This window comes from Nicotiana attenuata, unplaced genomic scaffold (genome assembly GCF_001879085.1).
Source record: "Nicotiana attenuata strain UT unplaced genomic scaffold, NIATTr2, whole genome shotgun sequence".
NCBI lineage: Eukaryota > Viridiplantae > Streptophyta > Magnoliopsida > Solanales > Solanaceae > Nicotiana > Nicotiana attenuata.
The window spans coordinates 104,351-127,634 of record NW_017671498.1 but is presented as its reverse complement, the minus strand read 5'-3'; the positions used below and the strand labels follow the sequence as shown (position 1 = coordinate 127,634).

Genomic DNA, 23,284 nt, shown 5'->3' with positions numbered 1-23,284 from the left:
ACTTGAGTATTATGAAATTTGACTTGTTTTATATCGGGGCTTAGAGGTGGAGCATTTGCACTAAGTACTTTATTCATGATCTTTGTAGTTATTTGACACCGAGGCTCATCTTTTGACTCTTGTTATTAATTCTCGTGTGCTTAAATTTTATGATGACTGTGCTAGTTGCTTTAACTTGAGAGTCGGGTTCGAGCTGCCCTAAGTGAGTCATGTGCATTGTGTGAGGTCAGATTTTGGTATACTCAGTGCCATCCTTATTAGTCTAGAACTTGCCTGTGTGTGAGTCGAAGTGAAATGATTAAGTCTTGTAAGTTTGGGAAGTGATATACGCTTTCTTTGATTGACCATAGCCTATTTGCCTACCAGTGCTAATATTATCCGTAGTCAACCCTTTTGAGCATGTAGACCTTTTCTTTGGAAACTAAATTACAAGCCTGTGACGACCCAAAGGGTCATCACCTATTTCCTCATCCATTCCGTGCTTTTGAGGCCTTAAAACCTCTTTTTTTTTTACTTGCCTCGATTTGCGTGCGCAGTCCGGGCGCTTAGCCGGAAAGCTTTTATGTTGAAATATGTGAATTCCGTGAAAAATTTGAAGAATTTTGATATTAATATGATTATAGTTGACTTTGGTCAACATTTTTGGTAAACGGACCCGGACCCGAGATTGGACGGTCCCGGAAGGTCCGTAGAAAAATATGGGACTCGGGCATGTGCCCGGAATCGAATCCCGAGGTCTAGAGCCCGAGACATGAATTTTTCCGTGAAATTGTTTATCTGAAATTATTAAGGAAAATGGAAATGAAAATTGATTAAAAGACTATGGTATCGGGCTCGTATTTTGGTTCCGGCGCCCGGTACAAGTCTTAAATATGTGGTAAGCACTTTCTGTGGAGTTTGGTCGAAATCGGACGTCATTTGACGTGTTTCGGACTATAAGTTCCAAGTTTGAAAGTTTATGAAGTTTAGAAGAAAAATCATGTGTTTTGAGGCTTGATTCAATGATTTTCATGTTATTTTGGTGACTTGATCGCACGAGTAAGTCCGTAGGATGTTTTTGAGGTTGTATGCATGTTTGGTTTGGAGCCCCGAGGGCTCGGGTGAGTTTTGGCTAGGCATCGGATTGCATTTCTCATGTTTTAAAAATCTGGTATGCTGGCTTCTGCAATTTTCGCAAATGCGAAGGGAAGACTCGCAATTGCGAAGTCTGGGAAAATGGGGCACTGTCGCAAATGCGATCAACACTTCGCAAATGCGAAGTCTGGGGAAAAGGCTTGGGATCGCAAATGCGATCCATTGGCTCGCAAATGCGAGGTGGCCCTGGTCGCAAATGCGATCGAATGTTCGCAAAAGCGAAACCCGGCCACCAGACATGGGTTCGCAAATGCGAACTAAGAATGTCGCAATTCCCAGCCCTGTTTTGTTCGCAGTTGCGAACCATGGTTCGCAATTCCCATATCCGAGGCCAAGCAAATTTTATACTTAGTTGAATTTTCACCACTTTTCACCATTCTTTCAAAACCCAAACACCATAGGCGAATTTTCAAGAGCAAATTTCATCCCAAATCACTTGTAAGTTGATTTTTACTCAATTCTTTCAATCTTTAACATCATTAAACATGTTTTCCACTTGAAATCAAAGATTTTCATGGGTGAAATTGGGATTTTTGGGTAGAACCTAGGTTTTCTATAAATTGGGGAGTTGGACCTCGATTTGAGGTCCGATTTCAAAACAAATTATATATTTGAACTCGTGGGGGAATGGGTAACCAGATTTTGGTTCGAACCTCGAGTTTTGACCACGTGGGCCCGAGGGCGATTTTGGAATTTTTGGGGAAAAACTTGGGAAACTCATTTTTTTTATGCATTCAAATTGATTCATATAATGTTTATTAAAGTAATTGAGCAATGTGTGATTAGATTCGAGCGAATTGGAGGTGGAACCGCGAGGTAAAGCAATAGTTGAGGATTAAGTGGATTTCAAGGCTTTGAGGTAAGTGTTTGGTTTAACCCTAGCTTGAGGGAATAGGAGTTGAGTCTTGTTGCTAACTGCTATGTGATCGAGTACGATGTATAGGCATGGTGACGAGTATCTATACATTGGTGTCTAGCATGACCTTGAGTCCTTACAATGTGATTATCATGAACTTATTGTGAATTTCATGTTTATTGGAGTATTTCCATATATTGTGAATAACATGTGAATGGTGATGTGATAATTTGATTCCTAGGAGCATTGGCTCGAACTGTGATACGAATATTGAAAGTATATGAAATGACTTGATTCATTGAGGAGCGTCGGCTCCAGTTGTAGAACGAATTGCGAAAGTATAAGTGATAATTGAACCTCTGGAGCATCTGCTCGAGTTGTGAAAAAGAATTGTGAAGTAAAAGAGAGAAAGAAGAGAGATCATTATGTTGCCCTCTTGGCGGGCTATTGTTGGGTTGTGATTCCTCTACATTGTGTTCTTAACGGATACTAGGGTCGCTCAGGTTAATGTTTCCTTGTGTCATATGATGACTAAAGTTATAGATGGGTTGGTTGGGTGTGGTAGTCGGTTAGATGTAGCTGAGGTGGTCAAGTGTGGTAATAGGTTGGTTATAGCTGGGGTAGTTAGATGTTGGAACTAATGTGGTGGTTAGATGTTGGAACTAATGTGGTTATAGTAATCCCCTTGCCAGAATATTTGAGATGATGTTTTGTTCCCTTACTGGGAAGTCGTTATATTGTTGTTTGTGACGGAATATGAGATAAGAAATTTCTTGGAGCTTGGGCTCCAGTGATATCGTGAGATAAGAAAAGTAAGCAAGAGAAAACGTTATTGATTATTCCCTTGCCGGGACGTCTGGTTGAAATTGTTGGATTCTTTCCCTTTCCGGGATGTTTGTCAAATGTTTACTTATTTTTATGCCCCTTAATTGTAACTGTTGTTTGGGGAGTCGGACTGTTAAATGATATTGAGGGTCGGGTTGCACGCCGCAACAATGATATTGAGGATCGGGTTGCACGCCGCAAAATAATATGCGAGGGTCGGGTTGCACGCCGCAACAATGATATTGAGGATCGGGTTGCACGCCGCAACAGTAAAAGGTGAGGATTGGGTTGCGCGCCGCAACAATGATACATGATAAATGATATGGGTCGGGTTGCACGCTGCAACAGTGGTATTTGTGGAGCGGGTTGCACGCCGCAACAATAGTAATTATGGAGCGGGTTGCACGCTGCAACAGCTATTGAGGCTATGTGTTTGTATTTGAGTAATTCCTTGTTCATTGTGAACCTAAGCTGTTTTAGCTGTTACTCTGGATTGCTGTTAATATTGTATCTCCCCTTAGCATGTCTCCCCTCCCATGTTGTTAATTACTTGGTATTCGATTCCCGCTGTATAGTTATAACTGCACAGGTTTATGTGATGTCCAGTCTAGCCTCGTCACTACTTCGCCGGGGTTAGGCTAGACACTTACCAGCACACGGGGTCGGTTGTGCTGATGCTACACTTCTGTGCATTTTTGCACAGGTCCAGCTTTTGAGGAGCAGCAGCAGCAGTAGTTCGGGAGCAGACTTTCCTATTCACGAGACTGAGGTAGCCTAGCAGGCGTCCGCAGGCCCGGCGTCTCTTCTTTATATTTTCCTTTTGACTGTTGCCTCATTGTTTTCGAGACAGACAGCTGTTATATTTCTTTCAGACCTTTGTATTTAGTTTATTCTTAGTGGTTCATGAGTAATGTGACACCAAATCTTGGGTAGAGGCTATTGTTGACTATTCCACGTTTTGATTCAGACTTATAAATTAGACTTCCGCTATTATTATTATTATTAAATTCCATGTTTCTTCTTGATGCTAAGGATTGTTAACAGATTTATTTATTAATGAAAGGTAAATAAGTTGGCTTGCCTAGCTACCACGAGTAGGTGCCATCACGATCCCGATGGTGGGAAATCCGGGTCGTGACAAAGCCGAATCCCATTTGTTCTTAATCAAATCTTGTTGAACCTTTACTTTTGAAAGCACCTAAGTAGCTAGAAGAGTAAAGAAAGAGATTGGGTAGCATTTGAGTGGAACCATAGAGAGTCCGAGAAGGTTCACGTTTGTATAAACAAAAAAAAAGGTACTAGCTGAAAATACCAAAAAAAAAAAGAACACACCTCCCATATCATTGTCTGGGCTAGTAAGTATCTATATGTTGACGTGTTTAATGAAGAAGGGCTTAAATGTGTATGGTTTCATGGAAAGACATTGAATTGGTCATGACAAGAAGGTGCTTAGAAGTGAAGTGTAGTGTATTAAAAGTGCTTAGGAGGGTTAGTCACTATTTTCTCAAATCTATCCTGCCCGTCCCATAGCCTACATTACAACCTATTAAGTCCTATTTGATACTAGACTTTGCGAGCTTAAATTAGCTGAGATTTACACTACGGGAAAGCCTATGGTACGAGCTTGGGTGGCATAAGAGTTTAGAGTGAGCAAATTCTTTCAATTTGAGAGTCCTTAAAATATGCTTGAACTTATATTTGAGTATGTGGACTACTTTTTCTATGTGGCTTGTTGGTGAGGGCACATAATTTGCAAAGGATTGGTGGAGACCTTGATTTTTGAGTTGGCACGAGGAGCGAGTCATAGTGTGGAATGCATTGGAGTCAAGTTTTGAAGCGAGAATGTTAGAAAAAGTCACACAAATATTTTAAATAATTTTGGCATCAGTTTAAAACTTGAGGAAAGATATGAAGAGTGTATATGCTGAGTTCTAAGTGTTGATATAAATCATTTTCATTGGTGTGATGCTTGAGTATGTTTTGAAATGTGTTTTTTCCGCTATACGCTTAATATTAAGTTACTCGAAGACGAGCAAGCTAAGAGTTTAAGTGCAGGGTGGTGATAAAGGATGAAAGATGCATTCCATATTATTTTTTATGTGAGTTGTGGGAGTTCACACCACTTTTGAAGTGAAAATATGCTCATTACGTATTTTTTATGTGTAGGAACGAACTTGCGCAAAAAAGGATCAAATAGGAGAAAAATTGGCAAAGGAAAAACTGAAGAGAAAAATCATGGACAGCGAGGTGAGGTTCACTTCGCCAGACCGGGACCGGAGCAGAAGAAACTAGCTTCTCTAATCCGAAATAGAAGAAGGAAAATTCGTCCCATACAAACCCTATTCGCTATAAATAAATCCTAAAACGTGCTTTTGAGTGAGATAAACTACTTTGGAGGGGGAGAAGACTTTGGGGAGGCAATAACACACTTGGAGCAAGGAGAAGGATTCAACTTCATGTTTTTTCCTCTTTCTTCCTATTTTTCCGTTGTTATGAATTCTAGTATTGTAGTTTTGCATACTATAATGAATAGCTAATTTGTTATTATAACAACTAGACCGGTCGTTTTGAGCATTTGTACTTTTCTCGGTAGTTTAAGGGAACGAGTATCCCCGCATGATGTATTATGACTTGCATGAATCGTCAGTGTTGGTTTTCAAGTTATTCAGAATCGATTTGGAAGAATGAACTTCAAGATTTAAGCTCTAAGTTGAAAGAGTTGACCAAGTTTGACTTTTTAGAATTTGACTCGGAATGGAGTTTCGTCGGTTCCGTTAGCTCAGTTGGGTGATTTTGGACTTAGTAGCGCATCTGGATTGTAATTTGGAGGTCCATAGTCGAATTAGTCTTGAAACGGCGAAAGTTGGATTTTTGGGAAGTTTGACCGGGAGTGGACTTTTTGATATCGGGGTCCGATTTCGATTTCGGAAGTTGGATTAGGTCCGTAATGTCAAATGTGTGTGCAAAATTGGAGGTCAATTGAACGTGATTTGATAGGTTTTGGCATCGGTTGTTGAAGTTGAAGTTTCAAAGTTCATTGATTTTGGCTTGAGGTGCGATTCGTCATTTTGAGGTGGTTATGCGTGGTTTGAAGCCTCGAGTAGGTTTGTTTCGTCATGTAGAACTTGTCTGCAAAATTTGGCGCCATTTGGAGTTGATTTGATATGGTTCGGACGCTCAGTCGTGATTTTAGAGGTTCTTGAAGTTTACTTTGATCTTCATGCGTTTTGGCGTCCGATTTGTGCTTTTAGAGGTTATTTTGATGATTTGATCGCACGAGCGAGTTCGTATTGTGTTTCTGGACCTGGGTGCATTGTTGGTTGGAAGCCTCAGGGGCTCGGGTGAGTTTCAGATTGGTTTTGGAATGATTTTTCATGATTTTGAGTGCTGGTACTGGTGTCATCGCATTTGAGATGTTTTTGTCGCAAATGCAACTATCGCAATTGCGAAGCAACCTCGCATTTGTGAAGCTGGGCTGCTGGGGAAGGGACTCGCATCTGCGAAGAACTTGCCGCTTTTGCGAAGCCTGTTGAGTTTGCATTTGCGGACTTAGTATCGCATTTATAAAGGGCCTAGGCTGGGTTAGTTCGCTTTTGCGACCAACTGGTCGCTTTTGCGAAGGACCAGTTTTCGCATTTGCGACCTTTTGGGTCGCATTTGCGAAGGCAACAGAGAATTTCAAAACTTCGCTTTTGCGATGAGTTTTTCGCATTTGCAGGGTACGCATTTGCGAACCCCATGTCGCAAATGCGACATCTGTAGCCTGCATATAGCTGAGAATTCCGAGACTTAACTTCATTTTGTTATATTGTGAACCCTAGCTTCGATGAGAGGCAATTTTGTGAAGCGATTTTCATACCAAATCATTGGGTAAGTACCTTTAATCAATTCTCAATTACATTTCATGATTTTACATAAGATTTTACATCAAATTCATGAGAATCTAGGGAAAAAATTGGGGATTTTGTCAAAACTTTGAAAAATAAAAATTTGGCATTTGAGAGTCGAATAGGACTCGGATTTGGAAACAAAATACGTATTTGGACTTGTGAGGCTATGGGTAGTCAAGACCTACCCTTGGACCCGGGTTTCGACCGGACGAGCCCGGGGGTTGACTTTTGTTGACTTCTTAGAAATTCCATAAAAATCATAGCTTTATTGATTGAAATTGTTCCCTCTTTCATTGTGTGATGTATTCAAGTCATCTTTGGCTAGATTGAGCCGAGCGGAGGTGAATTTGTAAAGGAAAAAAGCTAAATTGAGTATTGAGTTAGCCGAATTGAGGTAAGTGTCTTGCCTAACTTTGTTGAGGGAATTTTTCCTACTATTTGACATTTTTTGCCACATGCGGAGGTGATACATATATGAGGTGACGAGCATATATTCATGTGAGGTGATAATCAATTATGTTATAAATTGAGTCTTGTAGAATCACGTGATCTTCTTTCTTCATGCTTTACTTGACTCCTAGATATAATAACACAGTATTAAATGTTAGAAACCAAGACCTGGCTTATTATAAATTGATCAAATTTGATGGAATTCTGAGAATACATTGATGTGTCTAATTCGGTCATCACTATACGTAATCATTAGTACATTGCTACGGCCGATATTCTTGAGATACTAGATTCTATACTCGTGTTGTAGATCATTCGTGAGATTTGTTGAAATACTTGAATAATAAGATTCTTGCGGGTTTTTGAACTATTGTCGGCTTGGAAAGTTGTGATTAGGATTCAATTGGAATATTCGTTTAAACGCTCTCGTTGACGTTATTTATGCTTCCTACCTTGTTTGTCACTGATATACATATGCTTGGTAAGGAAGAGTGTAAAGCACGAAGAGTGATGCCGTGCCATTGTTTATACATTATCATGCGAGGAAGAGTGTAAAGCACGAAGGTTGATGCCGTGCCATATTATTTGAGAGTAAAAGCACGAAGGGTGATTCTGTGCCATATTATTGAGAGTAAAAGCACGAAGGGTGATGCCGTGCCATTTTATTTACATTGTCATGCTTTTATATTATCGTGAGTTCATGGCACGATGGGTGTTTCCGTGCAGGCGAGGATGAGGGACATGCATTATGTTGTGATATATGTTTCTCATGTATATGTTCATGCCGTTACTTTGAGCTATTATTGTCGTAATTATAGACCTGATGTGACTTGTTGTTATTGTTCTGCATTTGATCTCTATCTCAATTGTTGTTGTGTTGCTCAAACCTTCTACTTGCTTAACTTGCAAATACCATGCTTGTTTCCTGCTGTCATAATCACATCTTTGTCCTATCTACTTTGTTGTACTTTAGTACAGGCCTTCTACCATGTTAGTCATTCATGCCTCTACTTGTTCACTTATAAAGATCATGTGTTCCCCTCTTATTCGTTATCTATATATTTATGCCTCCACCATGCTAGTTAGTCGAAGTTATATTCCTTTTTTCTAATTGTGGTCATTACTCCTATACTTTCTGCCTAGTTTGTTACTGCTGCCCTTATGTATATCCTCGTTCATTATTGCTACTTGCGTATTTTCTATTTGTCATTACTATTATCGGCATTTCTGCCATCTGGTTGGTACTATTTTACGTATATTGGTGAGGATCAGACGAATGCACGAAGGGTGTTGCCGCGTGATTGACTTGATATCAGAGTATATTCCTCATGCTATGAAAGTTATGGGGTGACTATTGTTGTTTATTGGTTTTCGTTCTAGAGAAAAAATTGGTCGAGATATTAGAAACCGTTGAATTGTGATCTCTTCTAGTACTCCGTTTGTTTCTTTGTACCTTCGTTTCGTGTACTCTATTCTGTTATATTGCAGCATAGTCCTATTGCTAGTTTTTGGTACAAATTTTATCAGTGAGCATCTTTTAACTAAAAAGCCTCGTCACTACTTCGACGAGGTTAGACAAGGTATTTATTGGGTACATGGGGTCGGTTGTACTTATACTACACTTCTGCACCTTGCGTGCAGTTTTTTGGAGCGGAGCTGCTGGTGATGTCGGGAGCTGCCTCTGAAGATGCTCGTGCATTCTGGATATAGCTGCCACTTGTCCTTGGTAGCTTTAGATTTTTGTTAATCTGTTTATGTAACTTTCAAACAGACCATGTAATTATTTGAATCAGCTGTGTAAATTCCAAGTCTTAGAAGCTCATGATTTGTACTACCAGTTCTTGGGTTAAATTGTAAATGTCCAGATAATTCTTCACAATTTTTCTATAAGTTTCTTTTGGATTGTATTGACTGTTAAATGGCTTACCTGGCGGGTCGAGTTAGGTGCCATCACGACTAGTGGTTTTTGGGTCATGATAGTTATCTAGGGTTTTGATGGAACCTTTTGTAGGATAAATTCTTGTTATGTTTTATATAATTAAGCCATTAGATTTTTCTACTTGTTCAACTACGTGTTTATTGCTATTGATTATGACCATCAAACGACTGCACCTATTTAGTGTGTATTTCTTGAGAGATGGTAGGCATTTAGGTAGTTGTTGAACAACATCACTCCTAACGTATGTGAGAGATCAATACAGAGGGTTTTAAAGGCGGTATTAGAGATAACGAAACTGTAACGACCAGAGCGGTCGTTTTGAGCATTTGCATTTCGCTCAGTAGTTTGGGGGCACGAGTAGCTCCGTATGATGTATTAGGACTTGTGTGCAAAATTTGAGTTCATTCCGAGTTGATTTGATATGTTTCGGCGCGAGCTTTTGGAAGTCGAAAGTTCGAAGTTCAGTAAGTTTGATTTGAGGCACGTTTCGTCGTTTCAATGTTGTTATGCATGATTCGAGGCCTTGAGTTGGCCTGTGTTATGTTATGGGACTTGTTGGTATGTTCGTACGGGGTCCCGAGGGACTCAGGGGAGATTCAGATAGGTTTTGGCTGCGTTACGCTCGTTTTTCTTATGTTTCGACATCGTTTCTTCAAGGATAAATGGTACCATATTAAACAAATGAGCTCCGATTTTTATTTTTATTGAAGCATTAGATCTGTATCGTAATTAAGGAGCCATAACAAAAAGAATCGTCGAATTTAGACATCGTATGAGGAATTTATGGTCATATTACTAAGAATTGGGTTACTGGATTTTTCAGATTAATTACGAAATTGTCACTGAATTCGTAATTAAAAATCCGCACTATTTGCAAATATTGAAACCAACATATCTCATTCAGTATAAGGTCAAATGGAGTGATTCAAAAGCCTAACTTGACTAAAATTTCACAAAGAATCTATTGGAGGCATCAAAAGCGAGTTTCGGGATTGTTTGGCACAAGAAACGAGGCAGAATAGCTGGTAGAAAATATATAAAATAAGGGTTTGTTCATTTGATTTTATTTTGAGTTCGGGAGCTCGGATTTGGGCGATTTTGGGGCTGAAGGAGTCTGCACACCCCCAGTGAGCGCGGATGATATTATTGACGGATGGATTTCACTGGACGGATGATATTATTGACAGATGGATTTCCCTGGACATGGATTTGTCCGAAGTACTTGATACCTGGAGATGGATTTCTCAACAGGGTTGGATTGCCCTTTTTCCTCGGTACTGGATGACTTATAGTCAGTGTTGTATATGTTCCGAGATGGATTTCCCTGGGCCGTATGGGTCATATACAGTACCGAGAGGTTGAGCATGATTAGTGGAAAGTGTGAGACAGTGAGATTGAGTACTCTGAGAGTGTGAGTACATGATTCATCTCTGGGATACATGGCATTGGCATGCATATATGACATACATGCATAGAGACATATTTTCCTCATGCTATACGGTATCACGTCATTCATGACTTTTTACACACATTGATATGTGGTCATAGAGAGGTATTTCACACTTGCTATCTGGAAAGAAAATGAAACATCTTATTTACTATGAAAAGGATTTTTAGATAAGTTACCGTTTTCAAACTATCTCATATTTTACGACGGTTTCGATAAAGGACTTGAGTTTTCACTGATATTCTTGAAAAGCGGAACTATTTCTGAAAAACTATGAAAAAGTTGAGCATTCTTATCTCTGAGTTACTTCTGTATCTATATTATCTACGTTGTTGAACTGCTTTTAGCTATTGGTATTGGACCCGACCTATGTTCCAGCTCGTCACTGCTTTCAACCTAAGGTTAGGTTTATTACTTATTGAGTACAAGGGGTCGGTTGTACTCATACTACACTTCCTGCACATTGCGTGCATATTTCGAATGTCGATGTTGCTGTGTTCCATGGGAGCTGGATTGGAAGATGTACTTGCGTCCCTGTTGTAGCTGCCTCTTGTTTATGGTAGCCGTAGATTTATAGAACTCTGTTTATGTACTTTTCATACAGAAGATGTATTTATTTCATATCTGCTTTGTAAATTCTATTCTCAGATGCTCATGATTTGTACTGCCAGTCCTTGGAAAATGTATATGATTCAGATAATTTCTTTGCTTAATTGTCTTATTAATATTGTTAAAAATTGGATAGTTATTAGTTAGCTTACCTAGCGATTTTGGTTAAGTGCCATCACGACTAGTGGATTTGGGTCGTGACAGATTGGTATCAAAGCTGTGCATCAACAACTTGTGATTCCCTGGATGAGGTGCGAGATGTGATTTCAGTATGTTGATGATGGGCCGGTTTGGAGGACTTGAGGGTTTTGACTGTAGCTTGGGCATAAAGATGTTGATTGTGTGAGCACGTGTTTTTGGACTTATATGTCTGGTAGCATCCTTATGAATGGAATTTGTGACTAGATGAGTGGTCGGATTGCTATATGATGAGTATGATGTGACTATGGGTGTGCTTTGATAGATTGGATTTGACGAAAAGAGTTTGATTGAGATGTAGATTGGGTGCTTGATTTCCGTCTTGGTTTGACGTATAGTCTCGAGTTATGGGCGTGTTGATGGATCTTTTCATGTTGTTTAGTTGAGAAGTGAAGTAGATTTTCATGTCGTGATACGAGTTCAGACTCAGAACGATTAAGTGATTGTGTAATAGTTATGACTATGGAAGGGTATGGAAAGATGTCAGTTTGAGGATAAGCAGGTGGGTTATCTCCTGCGGGGTGTCTTGAGGTTGTGTGGTCCCTATGTTGTTTTGTAGCGAGTTCTCTTTTACCATTGAATTATACGTGTTGCAATTTGAGTTTGAATCGCTTATGAGAGTTGGCTTGACTGTTACAAGGGCGAATGCATGATCTGCAGATGATTTGAGATGTTAGATGGTATGTGTTACATGAGCTTATGGAGGATTTAAATGAATCTCACTGCGGTATTATGGCTGTAATAAAGTATGGTCATTGTGAGTTATGGTGTGTTTGATCTATGGCTTTAAGCAAAGTGGGGGAGTCCGCTATTGATAAGTTGATTACACGGTTATGTGTTGTATTGGTTTCGGTTTGAGGTATACTTGTGAATGAGTTATGTTCTGCACAGGGTGAGATAGAGGATGACTTGAGTAAAGGAATTTCTGGGTACGAGTTGTATTAGGCTTTATGAGTATATGTGAATTACAGAATGATTTGAGTTGTTATTGGTGAAGGATGTAATGTGCATGGAGCAGGAATTTATTTGGTTGCATTAAGGTGGGGTTACTTCCTTAGGTGTTGGAGTACTGATGGGGCACATGTCGTTCGGTCCGTTTGATCAGTCTAATTGAGATTTGAGCAGAGTGGATGACTCTCGAGAATGGTTCTAATGAATTCAAGATTTATACGTGGCAATTGAGAATGTTGTGGATTTGTATATGGCTAGAAGCTGAGAGTTACATTGGATGGTATCGAGACTCGCAGTATTTCTATATCATTATGGATTCTACATTAAGTATCAGGAAGGTAAAAATGAACAGCTTTAAATTCACATAAGGTCTCTTCAGAGTGGGTATCTCGGTTGTGGCACTTTTGGGGTGCTTAAGAGAGCATTCAACGGCTTATGAGCCTTAGCGCGATGTGGCTTTATGCTAGGGTCTCGTGTGGTGAGTCTTGGTTGAGGATTGTGGTATTATATCGAGGAGAAGTATCAATTTGAAGGTAATTCAGAAGGAACTCAGATAAATAGGATAGCTTGGTAGTAGGTTGGATTGTCATGGTAATGGATATGATCGGTTCTTTGGATGCTTATGATGTGGTGGGTTTCTACAGGTGTTTCGTGGCAATGCTCTTGGGGTTTTGGTAACCTGCATAGCTTGGTTTAGTTAGAGGGATTCAGTCCTGACGGTTTGGTTTTGTGCAAATGGGATTCGAAGAGTTCTTGATGGTTTCTACCACGGTTAGAGATGTATATTTCCTACTGGTGTGATGAATATGTGATGTATAGTGATTTTCTCCTAGATGGGATCAAATGTAAAATTCTTGGCTAATTAAGTATGCAGTTGCTTGTGACTCGGAGTGGAGTACGAAGTTCTCGTATTTTTTTGTATGATGGCATGGTATATGTGGTGTGTTGTGTAGGATTGAGATTTGTATGTGTAAGGTCACGGTTCAGTTTTGAAGGGAAGGTCATGAGTCTTTAGGAAGTATAGACAGTTTCAGATGACTAGGTAAATGGTATTACTATCTGGTATGGCTTGATGAGAGTATACATTTTAGAAAGGGCAATGTGTTTTGATTTATGGATACTTCATTAGTATTGCGGCACTCTCCTGGTTGATCGACTGTTGATGTTCAAATTTTTCTTTGTGGCACAGAAGAATTATAGAAGTATTCCTCGTGGGATGATCGTGTATTGGAGAAGTGTTAGACATTCAGGCGGTGGAGTGGAGATCAGATATGGTCATTCGTGTGTTCTATGGATTTGGAAACTGGGAGTTCTCATGAGTTGATTGTTTCGTGGTTGTGGACTGTGAAAATGTAGCCAAGGTTAGTCAGAGGATAGTATGTATTTTGATTCAGTCATTGTGGACTTTCGGAGGGTTATTATCTATCGTGGGTGACCAGAGTTGATCTGGGATTCATTGGTAGGCCCAATATGGATGTGTATTCTACACCGGGTCGAATTGGTTGAACCCGTACTGTTATTGTTGAGGGATGTGTCAGTCGGTTAGAGTTGTGCTTACTCGTTTTCTAATATGTTCTATAAGTTACCCTTCTATACTACGAGGGGTTGTGATTCGTTGGTTATATACACACATGGTGCGGTTCTATTTAGGCCTTATGGCAGAATTTGAACGAGATGGGTATTAGGTTGCAGGACGGTTCCCTCATTTGAGTACGTTTGAATGGTTGCGGTGCACGGATTACACGGTTTGTGGCTCTGAGTAGAGTAGCTTGTATTTGATGGAGCTAGAATGGGTGCTATCGGATTTGATTGCGGTATATTTGAAAGGATAATGTCGCTGATCGGCTTAGAAATTGGCTATAGTTCTTGTCGAAGGAGAGGGAGCTCCGTGACTTGTTGATCTGATGAATGGTTATGAGTTTTTGCGTGTTTCTTTCATCATCTGTTGTACACAAAGGCTTTAGAACAAGGTTTTGTTTGACTCTGAGGTTTATTACCGGTATTGGGTTATTTTGAGCAGCTACTATGATTGGAAATTTTGCTACGAGTACGCGAGTAGTGTGGTATGTCGGCTGATTACATCTTGGGTTGTGGTTATGGCTTGATACAACTTGTTCAGACTTATGTAGTGTGTAGATGCGAAGTTCGGGTCTTGTAGTAAATTCCAGATGTAGGAAATAAGATTTTGTGGTTTACGGATTAAGATTGAAGTAATATATTCAATTATGTTGTGTTGTCGGGCCTATATGGAATAGGGTGACGTGGGATCATTCCCGGGTATGCACATGGTAAGGTTACACGGCAATTTGACGGGTTAGGACGCACGTTCGAGGACGAACGTATATTTAAGTGGGGGAGAATGTAACGATCCGACCGATCGTTTTGAGCATTTGCACTTCGTTCGGTAGTTTGGGGGCGTGAATAGCTCCGTATGATGTATTACGACCTTGTGTGCAAAACTTGAGTTCATTTCGAGTTGATTTGATATGTTTCGGCGCGAGTTTTTGGAAGTCGAAAGTTCGAAGTTCATTAAGTTTGATTTGAGGCGCGTTTCATCGTTTCAATGTTGTTATGCATGATTTGAGGCCTCGATTTGGTCTGTGTTATATTATGGGACTTGTTGATATATTCGTACGGGGTCCCGAGGGACTCGGGGGAGTTTCGGATAGGTTTTGGCTGCGTTGCACTCGTTTTTCTTATGTTTCGACGTCGTTTCCTCAAGCATAAATGGTACCACATTAAACAAATAAGCTCCGGTTTCTGTTTTTATTGAAGCATTAGATCCGTATCGTAATTAAGGAGCCATACCTAAAAAAATTGTCGAATTTGGACATCGGATGAGGAATTTATGGTCATATTACCAAGAATTGGGTTGCCAGATTTTTCAGATTAATTACGAAATTGCCACTGAATTCGTATTTAAAAATCTGCACTATTTGCAAATATTGAAACCAACATATCTCCTTCATTATAAGGTCAAACGGAGTGATTCAAACGCCTAACTAAACTAAAATTTCATAAGGAATCTATTGGAGGCATCAAAAGCGAGTTTCGGGATCGTTTGGCATGAGAAACGAGGCAGAATAGCTGGTAGAAAATATATAAAACAAGGGTTTGTTCATTTGGTCTTATTTTGAGTTGGGGAGCTTGGATTAGCGATTTTGGAGGCGGTTTTTACCATATAGATTGGGCTAAGTGTTCTCTACTCAGTTTTTGTTATATTTCATGAATCCATCTTCGTTTTTGGCATTTGATTGATGATTTCAAAGTGAAATTTGGGGGGTTTTGCCTAAAGTGAATTTTTAAGTTTTGAACATCGATTCAGAGTCGGATTTGAGTGAAACAAGTATGGCTGGACTCGTAATTGAATGGGTTGTCGGATTTTATTAGTTTTGTCGGGTTCCAAGGCGCGGGCCCGGGTCTGACTTTTTGGTTGATTTTGGGATTTTGATTAAATATTCAATCTTTATCATTTGGAATTGTTTCCTTGGGCTTTATTTGATGTATTTGAGTTATTTTTGGCTAGTTTTGAGCCGTTTGGAGTCGCTACGTGCGTGATGGCATTTTTGGAGCATAGCTTGGCTTGCTCGGTATTGGAATTGTCTTGTTCGAGATAAGTAACTCTTCTAAACTTAGTGCTGAGGGTATGAAATCCCAAATTACGTGTTGTGTGATTGGTATTGAGGTGACGCACATGCTAGGTGACGGGCGTGCACCCTGTGATTTGTGACTTCATTGTTTCCATGACACTGTTTGTGGCCCTATTTTGTTGATATCCGTATTGCCATCATGTGATTAAGTAACTGAGCTGTCAATCATGCTAGATATCGTGTTTAGGCTTTATGCTGATACTGTTAGGACCCATAGTGGTCGATTCTTGTTGTCTTCTCACTGATTTCATTGATATTTCGTACTCGGTCATATGCATGCATACATATCATATCTCAGTCTCGGTTGTTGTTTATTGATACATCATATAATTATTGTCGGGCTAGTTTCATGACTTTGTGAGCCCGTGAGTGAGACTGGAGAGATTGATGACTGAGTGAGGCCGAGGGCCAAATTGTGAGGTGATTGACACTATAGCACGTGAGTTGTCTGTGCGGATTCTGATATTGATACTATAGCACGTGAGTTGTCCGTGTAGCACGTGAGTTGTCCGTGCAGATTATAGGGCTTGGGCTGAAGGAGCCCATCCAGAGTCTGCACACCCCCAGTGAGCGCATATGATATTATTGAAGGATGGATTTCCCTGTACATGGATTTGTCCAAAGTACTTGATATATGGAGATGGATTTCTCCACAGGGTTGGATGCCCTTTATCCTCGGTACTGGATGACTTATAGTCAGTGTTGTATATGTTCCGGGATGGATTTGCTTGGGCCGTTTGGGCCATATACAGTATCGAGTGGTGAGCATGATTAGTGAAAAGTGTGAGACAATGAGATTGAGTACTCTGAGAGTGTGAGTACATGATTCATCTCTGGGATACATGGCATTGGCATGCATATATGACATACATGCATAGAGACACATTTTCCTCATGCTATACGGTATCACGTCATTCATGACTTTTTACACACATTGATATGTGGTCATAGAGAGGTATTTCACACTTGCTATCTGGAAAGAAAATGAAACATCTTATTTATTGTGAAAAGGACTTTTAGATAAGTTACAGTTTTCAAACTATCTCATATTTTACGACGATTTCGGTAAAGGACTTGAGTTTTCACTGATATTCTTGAAAAGCGGAACTATTTTCGGAAAAACTGTGAAAAAGCTGAGCATTCTTATCTCTGAGATACTTCTGTATCTATATGCTCTTCGTTGTTATGAATTGCGTTTAGCTATTGGTGTTGGACCCGACCAATGTTCTAGCTCGTCACTCCTTTCAACCTAAGATTAGGTTTGTTACTTATTGAGTACATGGGGTCCGTTTTACTCATACTATACTTCCTGCACATTGCGTGCAGATTTCGGATGTTGAAGTTGCTATGTTCGACGGGAGCTGGATTGAAAGATGTACCTGCGTCCCTGTTGTAGCTGCCTCTTGTTCATAGTAGCCGTAGATTATAGAACTCTGTTTATGTACTTCTCAAACATAATATGTATTTACTTCATATCAGCTTTGTAAATTATATTCTTAGAAGCTCATGATTTGTACTACCGGTCCTTGAAAAATGTATAAGATTCAGATAATTCCATTGCTTAATTGTCTTATTAATATTATTAAAAATTGGATAGTTATTAGTTGGCTTACCTAGCGGGTGGGTTAGGTGCCATCACGATTAGTGGATTTTGGATCGTGACAGAAACCTTGGTGTGATCTTAGTGAGCAGTGAATTTGTGTCAGCTAGCGTACTTCGAGAAAATATGTCTAGTAAATTGTGGTAGTTGCTCGAGAGAGAATTACGACACCCGAAGTACTCACGATCGGTAGAGAACAATTAGACAAAATTATAGAAGACATAGCGAGAAGGATTCCGACTATTGGGGAAATCATAACTCTGGACCTCCTTAATCTTATCTCCAACCCTTAGGGTGTGTTTGGTATAATGGAAAATATTTTCCGTGGAAAATGTTTTCCAAGAAAATGTTTTCTTGGAAAACAAGTAGTAATCTTATTCATCTTCCGGTGTTTGGTACGCAAATTAAGGAAAACGACTTCTCAAGAGTATTCATAAATAATTCAGATATAATAAACATGAAGCCATAAACTTTCAAACCGACAACCTTCCAAACCCACAAATTTCATAAACTTTCGAACCGCTAAACTTTCAAAACCGCGGAATTTCGAACCTAAGCTTCCAAACACATAAACCTCCGAACTCATAATTTTGGAACTTGTAAAATTTTGAACCTTTAAATCAATAGATAAAACAATTAAAACTGAAAAATATATTTAAAAAATATTTTTGGGTGGGGGGGGGGGGTGGGGGGGGGTGGGGGAGGAGGGGGACAAGTAAACGAAAAAAAAAGAATTAAATACAAAAAAGTTAAAGAAATTTTTTTTTGTGGGCGGTGGGGGGGGGGTCAGGGTGACGGGGTGGGTGGGTGGTGGGTGGTGACAAGAAAACGAAAAACTAGAAATTTAAGAAATTTTTAAAAAAAACTTAAAGGACAAAAGAAAATTGCGGGTATGGGGGGGGTGGTTGGGGTGGGGTGGGTGGGGTGGAGTGGAGGGGTGAGGGTAGAGAAGGTTGAGAAGAAGTTTTGGAAAATGTTTTCCCTTCTCTTTATAAGGAAAACAGAAAATTAGTTCATAAGGAAAATGTTTTCCAAAATATTTAAGCCAACCAAATATGGGAAAATTGGAAAACATTTTCCGGAAAATGGTTTCCTTCATACCAAACACACCCTTAGTGTCTTTAATTGTTAATTTTCTACTTTAATTTCTTAGTTAATTAGATATAAGAATCTCAATATTTATAACTTAGGAATTGTTCGAACTTGTCGTCTTAGTGATAGTGAACGGTTGTAGCTAAACCTTAGTTCTCTGTGGGATTCGACTCCGGACTTTTAGACCGGATATATTTGCAGCGACCGCTTATCCTTTTTAGGACTAGAGAACCTCCCTACCTCCCTATACATGGTCATGTCCTCAATCATATTAAAACAATGAAAGAGAATAAGTGAAAATGTTAATCGAAGTTAATTTTGAACATACAGAACACGCACCTGTGTTTCGAAGTTAATTTTGAACATACAGAACACACACATACACAGGTGCACACAGAAAAGACGTGCTATCTACTTTATTCAAGACGATTATTGCCAATAATTATCAAAACCTAGTCTTTTTACCTTTAGATTTGTCCAAAAAATCTTATTTAATTAGTCATTAGTTTTTGGACCCTGTTTTGACCTTTATAATAATCACAAGAACATAAATGGCCTTTCTCTTTGATTTGTTATGTTTAATTGTCTCTCTTCTTTTGATTTATATATATTATATGTAGTATGCTTTAGATTCTGTGTCATTTTTATGCATAAATAAATCAATGTTTGGGCCTAGATTCTTTGTCTTTATTAACGTGTTCTAACTCGAATTTTGGAATAGATTTGCATGATTTTTATAGTGCTTTGTGTCTTTGATTAGACTAAGTGGTGTGGTATTACATCTAACATATTCTAATTATTATTGATTTAACATAGAAGTCTTATTTATCATTATATATAAAGATATGCTTTTGTCCTACACATACCCATCTTTTTAATTGAATTTAAGATATTGTGCAGTAATATTAGTTTATACATTTTTTTTGCGCCATCAGAATTATATGATAACATGAAATTCGAGTAATAATTAACTTGCTATAACTGGTCACATTAACTATTAATAGTACTGTAGAAATTATATAACTTAAACTTTTTAATTTCATCTAGCCCACCTCCCAATTTTGGTTACCTACATTGTATCCTTTCGACAGAAGAAATGAAATTAATCAAGAATGAGAAATTGAATATTGCATGCAAAATATTATTTGAATTAGTCATACATTAATTCTACTTTTTATCTTTATAATATAGTGGATAAAAATTAAACTATTTTCGGGAGGGGTGGGAGAAGAGAGCACAAGATGGGAAGGGGAATTAATTCAAATGCTAAATCTACTGTTCTAATCCCAATAAGAGAAAATTATTTTCAGTTAATTAAGCTAACGATTTAAATTATATGTATTGATAGTATAGATTTTTTATACGATCAGCTTAACTTAATTATAACATGGTACATAATTATTGTTTTATTATCATAGAGATTTACCTTAATTATCTTATAAGTGACTTCATCCTATAATTATCGTCTAATACACATCAACGACGATGGTTGGTAACTTATTATTATAGTAAACCACTAATGATATCAGCGCCGTACATTGAAAGGTATTCAATCGAACAAGCTTCATCAAAATATTATACTGTGCATATAAGAACTTATATTGTATATATAAGTTAAAAATTATTTTTTATATGTATATCTAAATTTTGAATACCCTTTACGAAATTTCTAGCTTGACGACCGAATGATATCAAATTTTTATAATATGAACCATCAGAAGTTACATCTGGTAATGCTTATCACTAAAGTCAAAGATAATATGATATATATTCCATAATGTTATTATGACTATGGTTGGATTTTCCATCATGAGATTGGAAAAGCCCTAATATATATCAATAATCATGCATAATGATATCAAAGCTATTATAGTGGTGGACATATGATGTGCTTACACTCCAGAGTCCATTTCAATATCATATCATAGCTATAAAAATAAAGCACTAAAAGTCAAGGCAAACAAGACATTCCAAACTGTACACACAGTAAAAAGCTTTGCAAAAACTTCTAAAGGAGCACAAAATAGAAAAAAAAGGCAGATCTATGCCCATATCCTGACAAAGAAAATCAAGACTTCCTTTTTCATGGCTCCTAACATCAAACCACCAAAAAAAAAAAAAAAACTCAATGTGAATATTTGTGAAGGAGATGGAAATGAATAAAAGGCAAAAAAAAAAAAAAAAAAAAAATCGGTGCGCTAAGCTCCTGCCATGCGCTGGGTTCGGGATAGGTCGGACCACATTGAGTCTATACAGCCTGATTTTGTATTCTGCAAGAAATTTGTTTCATAGCTTAAACCTGTAACCAACTCGTTGCGTGCGGTAAACGATTTTATAGTTGCGCCAAGACTTCCCTTCAAACTGCGCCACTAGAAATTGGTGCACCCCTCTTGATATTATCCATATGTGTAGTCTCATAAACTGGCAAACCACTTGAAGAATAGAAATCCAAGTCAATATTTGGTAAATCAAACAAATCAGAACTTGAATCACTATCTGCACCATCATCATCATTATCACCAACATCAACAACCTTGTTATATGTCTTGCTTTTCTCATATGATGATCCACTGTTTGTGTTCTTAATATACTTTTCAGCATTATTTTTGCTCAACTTTAACTTCTCATCCAACCAAGAATAATCCATGCTTTTCTTGTCACCACATACTTCATGTTGCAAAACTGCAGCTTGCTTATACTTAACTCCTTGTTGTTGATCTGAAAAATTTCTAAAATCTTTATATGATTTTGTTGGAGTTGGAGCATAAGGGGGTGGAGTTCTAAAACCAGAATTTAATGAAGAGTAGATGGACTTTGAATCACTATTATTAGTAGTAGTATTTGTAGTAGTAATACTTGAGCTTCTAAAGCTAAAATGACTTATACTACTTCTTCTTTTCCTTCTTCCACTTGGACTTTCATCTTCATCTTTTAAAGATTGTGCTGAAGATTTTGATGATTTCTTTTTCTTGGATGATGTTTGGTTGAAGAGAGAATTCAAGAAACTAGCAAGTCTACCACCTGGAGAACTTGGTTGCTTGTATTTCTTTTGATCTTTATTTTTAATCATTGGTTTTTCCATAATATAAGTAGTAGTTGTAGTTGTTTGTGTAGGAAGAAGTGATGAATTTCTCATCATTGGCATGTCAAAACTCATTCTTCCACCTCTTAAACTTTGCTGCTTGTTGTTGTTGTAAAGATTTTGGCCATTGTTGTAGTATTCTTCATTTGCACCTGAGAAATACTTTGCTGCCTCAAACACATCAATCTCTCCTGAATCATTATTTCTCCATTGGATAATTTTCTTGGACATTTTTTCAGTAGTTTCAGGATGTATTCCAGTGATGGACATGATTTAAAATGTATATATATATATATCAAAGAAAATTGAGAAGTTGAAGATAGAAAAGATTGGAGAGTTAAATGTATTTAAAGCAGAAAGAAGTAAGTATATATGTAGGATGTTGAAGTGAGAGATCAATTTGTGTGGTTGTGAAGAGAAAGCAGGAGGGGTTTTAGGGTTGTTGTAGAAGGGACATGAGGGAGGGGTTTGCTTTAAAAATTATTGAGAGGAATGGCTGATAGGGTGACTTTTTATATAGTAATGCATGGAGCTATGAAGGTATCATCTTTCGTTATATATACTGACAATATAAATATTTAAAAATTACAGTATGTTTATGATAGCATGTTAGTTATTATTTTTATATGTTAAAACAAATAAATAATTATAGAAATTTACCGGTAATTAGCTTATATAGATGTGATTGTATTTTGTTACATCATAGAACTTAGATTCTACAAGAACAACTATGTATATGCCTCGTTCCCAAACAAATTATTGCGGTCGGCTATATGAATCTACTCATGTTATATATATATATATATATATATATATATATATATATATGTGTGTGTGTGTGTGTGTGTGTGTGTGTGTGTTGTAGCCATGTGACCAGGAGGTCATGGGTTCAAGTCGTTGAAACAACCTCTTGCAGAAATGTAGAATAAAATTGCGTACAATAGACCTTTGTGGTCCAGTCCTTCTCAGACTCCGCGCATAACGGGAGCTTAGTAACAGTAATAATAAAATATTAGTAGCAATTTCTTAACAAGTCTAATGCCTATTCATAGAATTTAGACTCTATGAAGGTACATTATTAATATTTTTTCCCCTTTTGTTTATTTTATGTTTATTTTGCCATTTTCCAATTTATTTTTAAAGGGCAACCACTTAATGATGCCTATTTGTGCTTTAGTAAATAGGGATTGGAAGAGTGGGGTAGAATGAAATAAGCTTTTTATCCTTCTCCTCATGCTTTGAAATCCAGAGGTTGGTGTAAACATTATGGGGGGCATAGACCTGTTTATCTTTGGATTCTCATAAGCCTTTTTTTTAGTGGGATATTAGCTTTTAACTTTCAAGTATAGTCTTAGCAAGGGTGGGTACCATGATCTTTTTCTTCCCTAGACCCCCACCAAAACAAAATAAAAAATAAAAAATAAAAAAAAAGAAGAAGAAAAACAAATTCTTATAATTCATGTTTAATTTAAACTTTTCAATGTCACAAGAATGGGAGGGCAGCCCGGTGCACTAAGCTCCTGCTATGCGCGAGGTCCGGGAAGGGCTGGACTACAAGGGT

At 38.1% G+C, this 23,284-nt stretch overlaps 1 protein-coding gene across 1 annotated transcript; it reads right to left on the bottom strand.

Annotated features, from left to right (window-relative positions):
* Window positions 1-20,546: 20,546 nt before the first annotated feature.
* Window positions 20,547-22,231, bottom strand: LOC109208636 (protein BIG GRAIN 1-like E). The gene has a single exon (XM_019371767.1). The coding sequence runs from the start codon at window positions 21,991-21,993 to the stop codon at window positions 20,998-21,000; it is 996 nt and encodes a 331-aa protein (XP_019227312.1). The 5' UTR covers window positions 21,994-22,231; the 3' UTR covers window positions 20,547-20,997.
* Window positions 22,232-23,284: the final 1,053 nt, after the last annotated feature.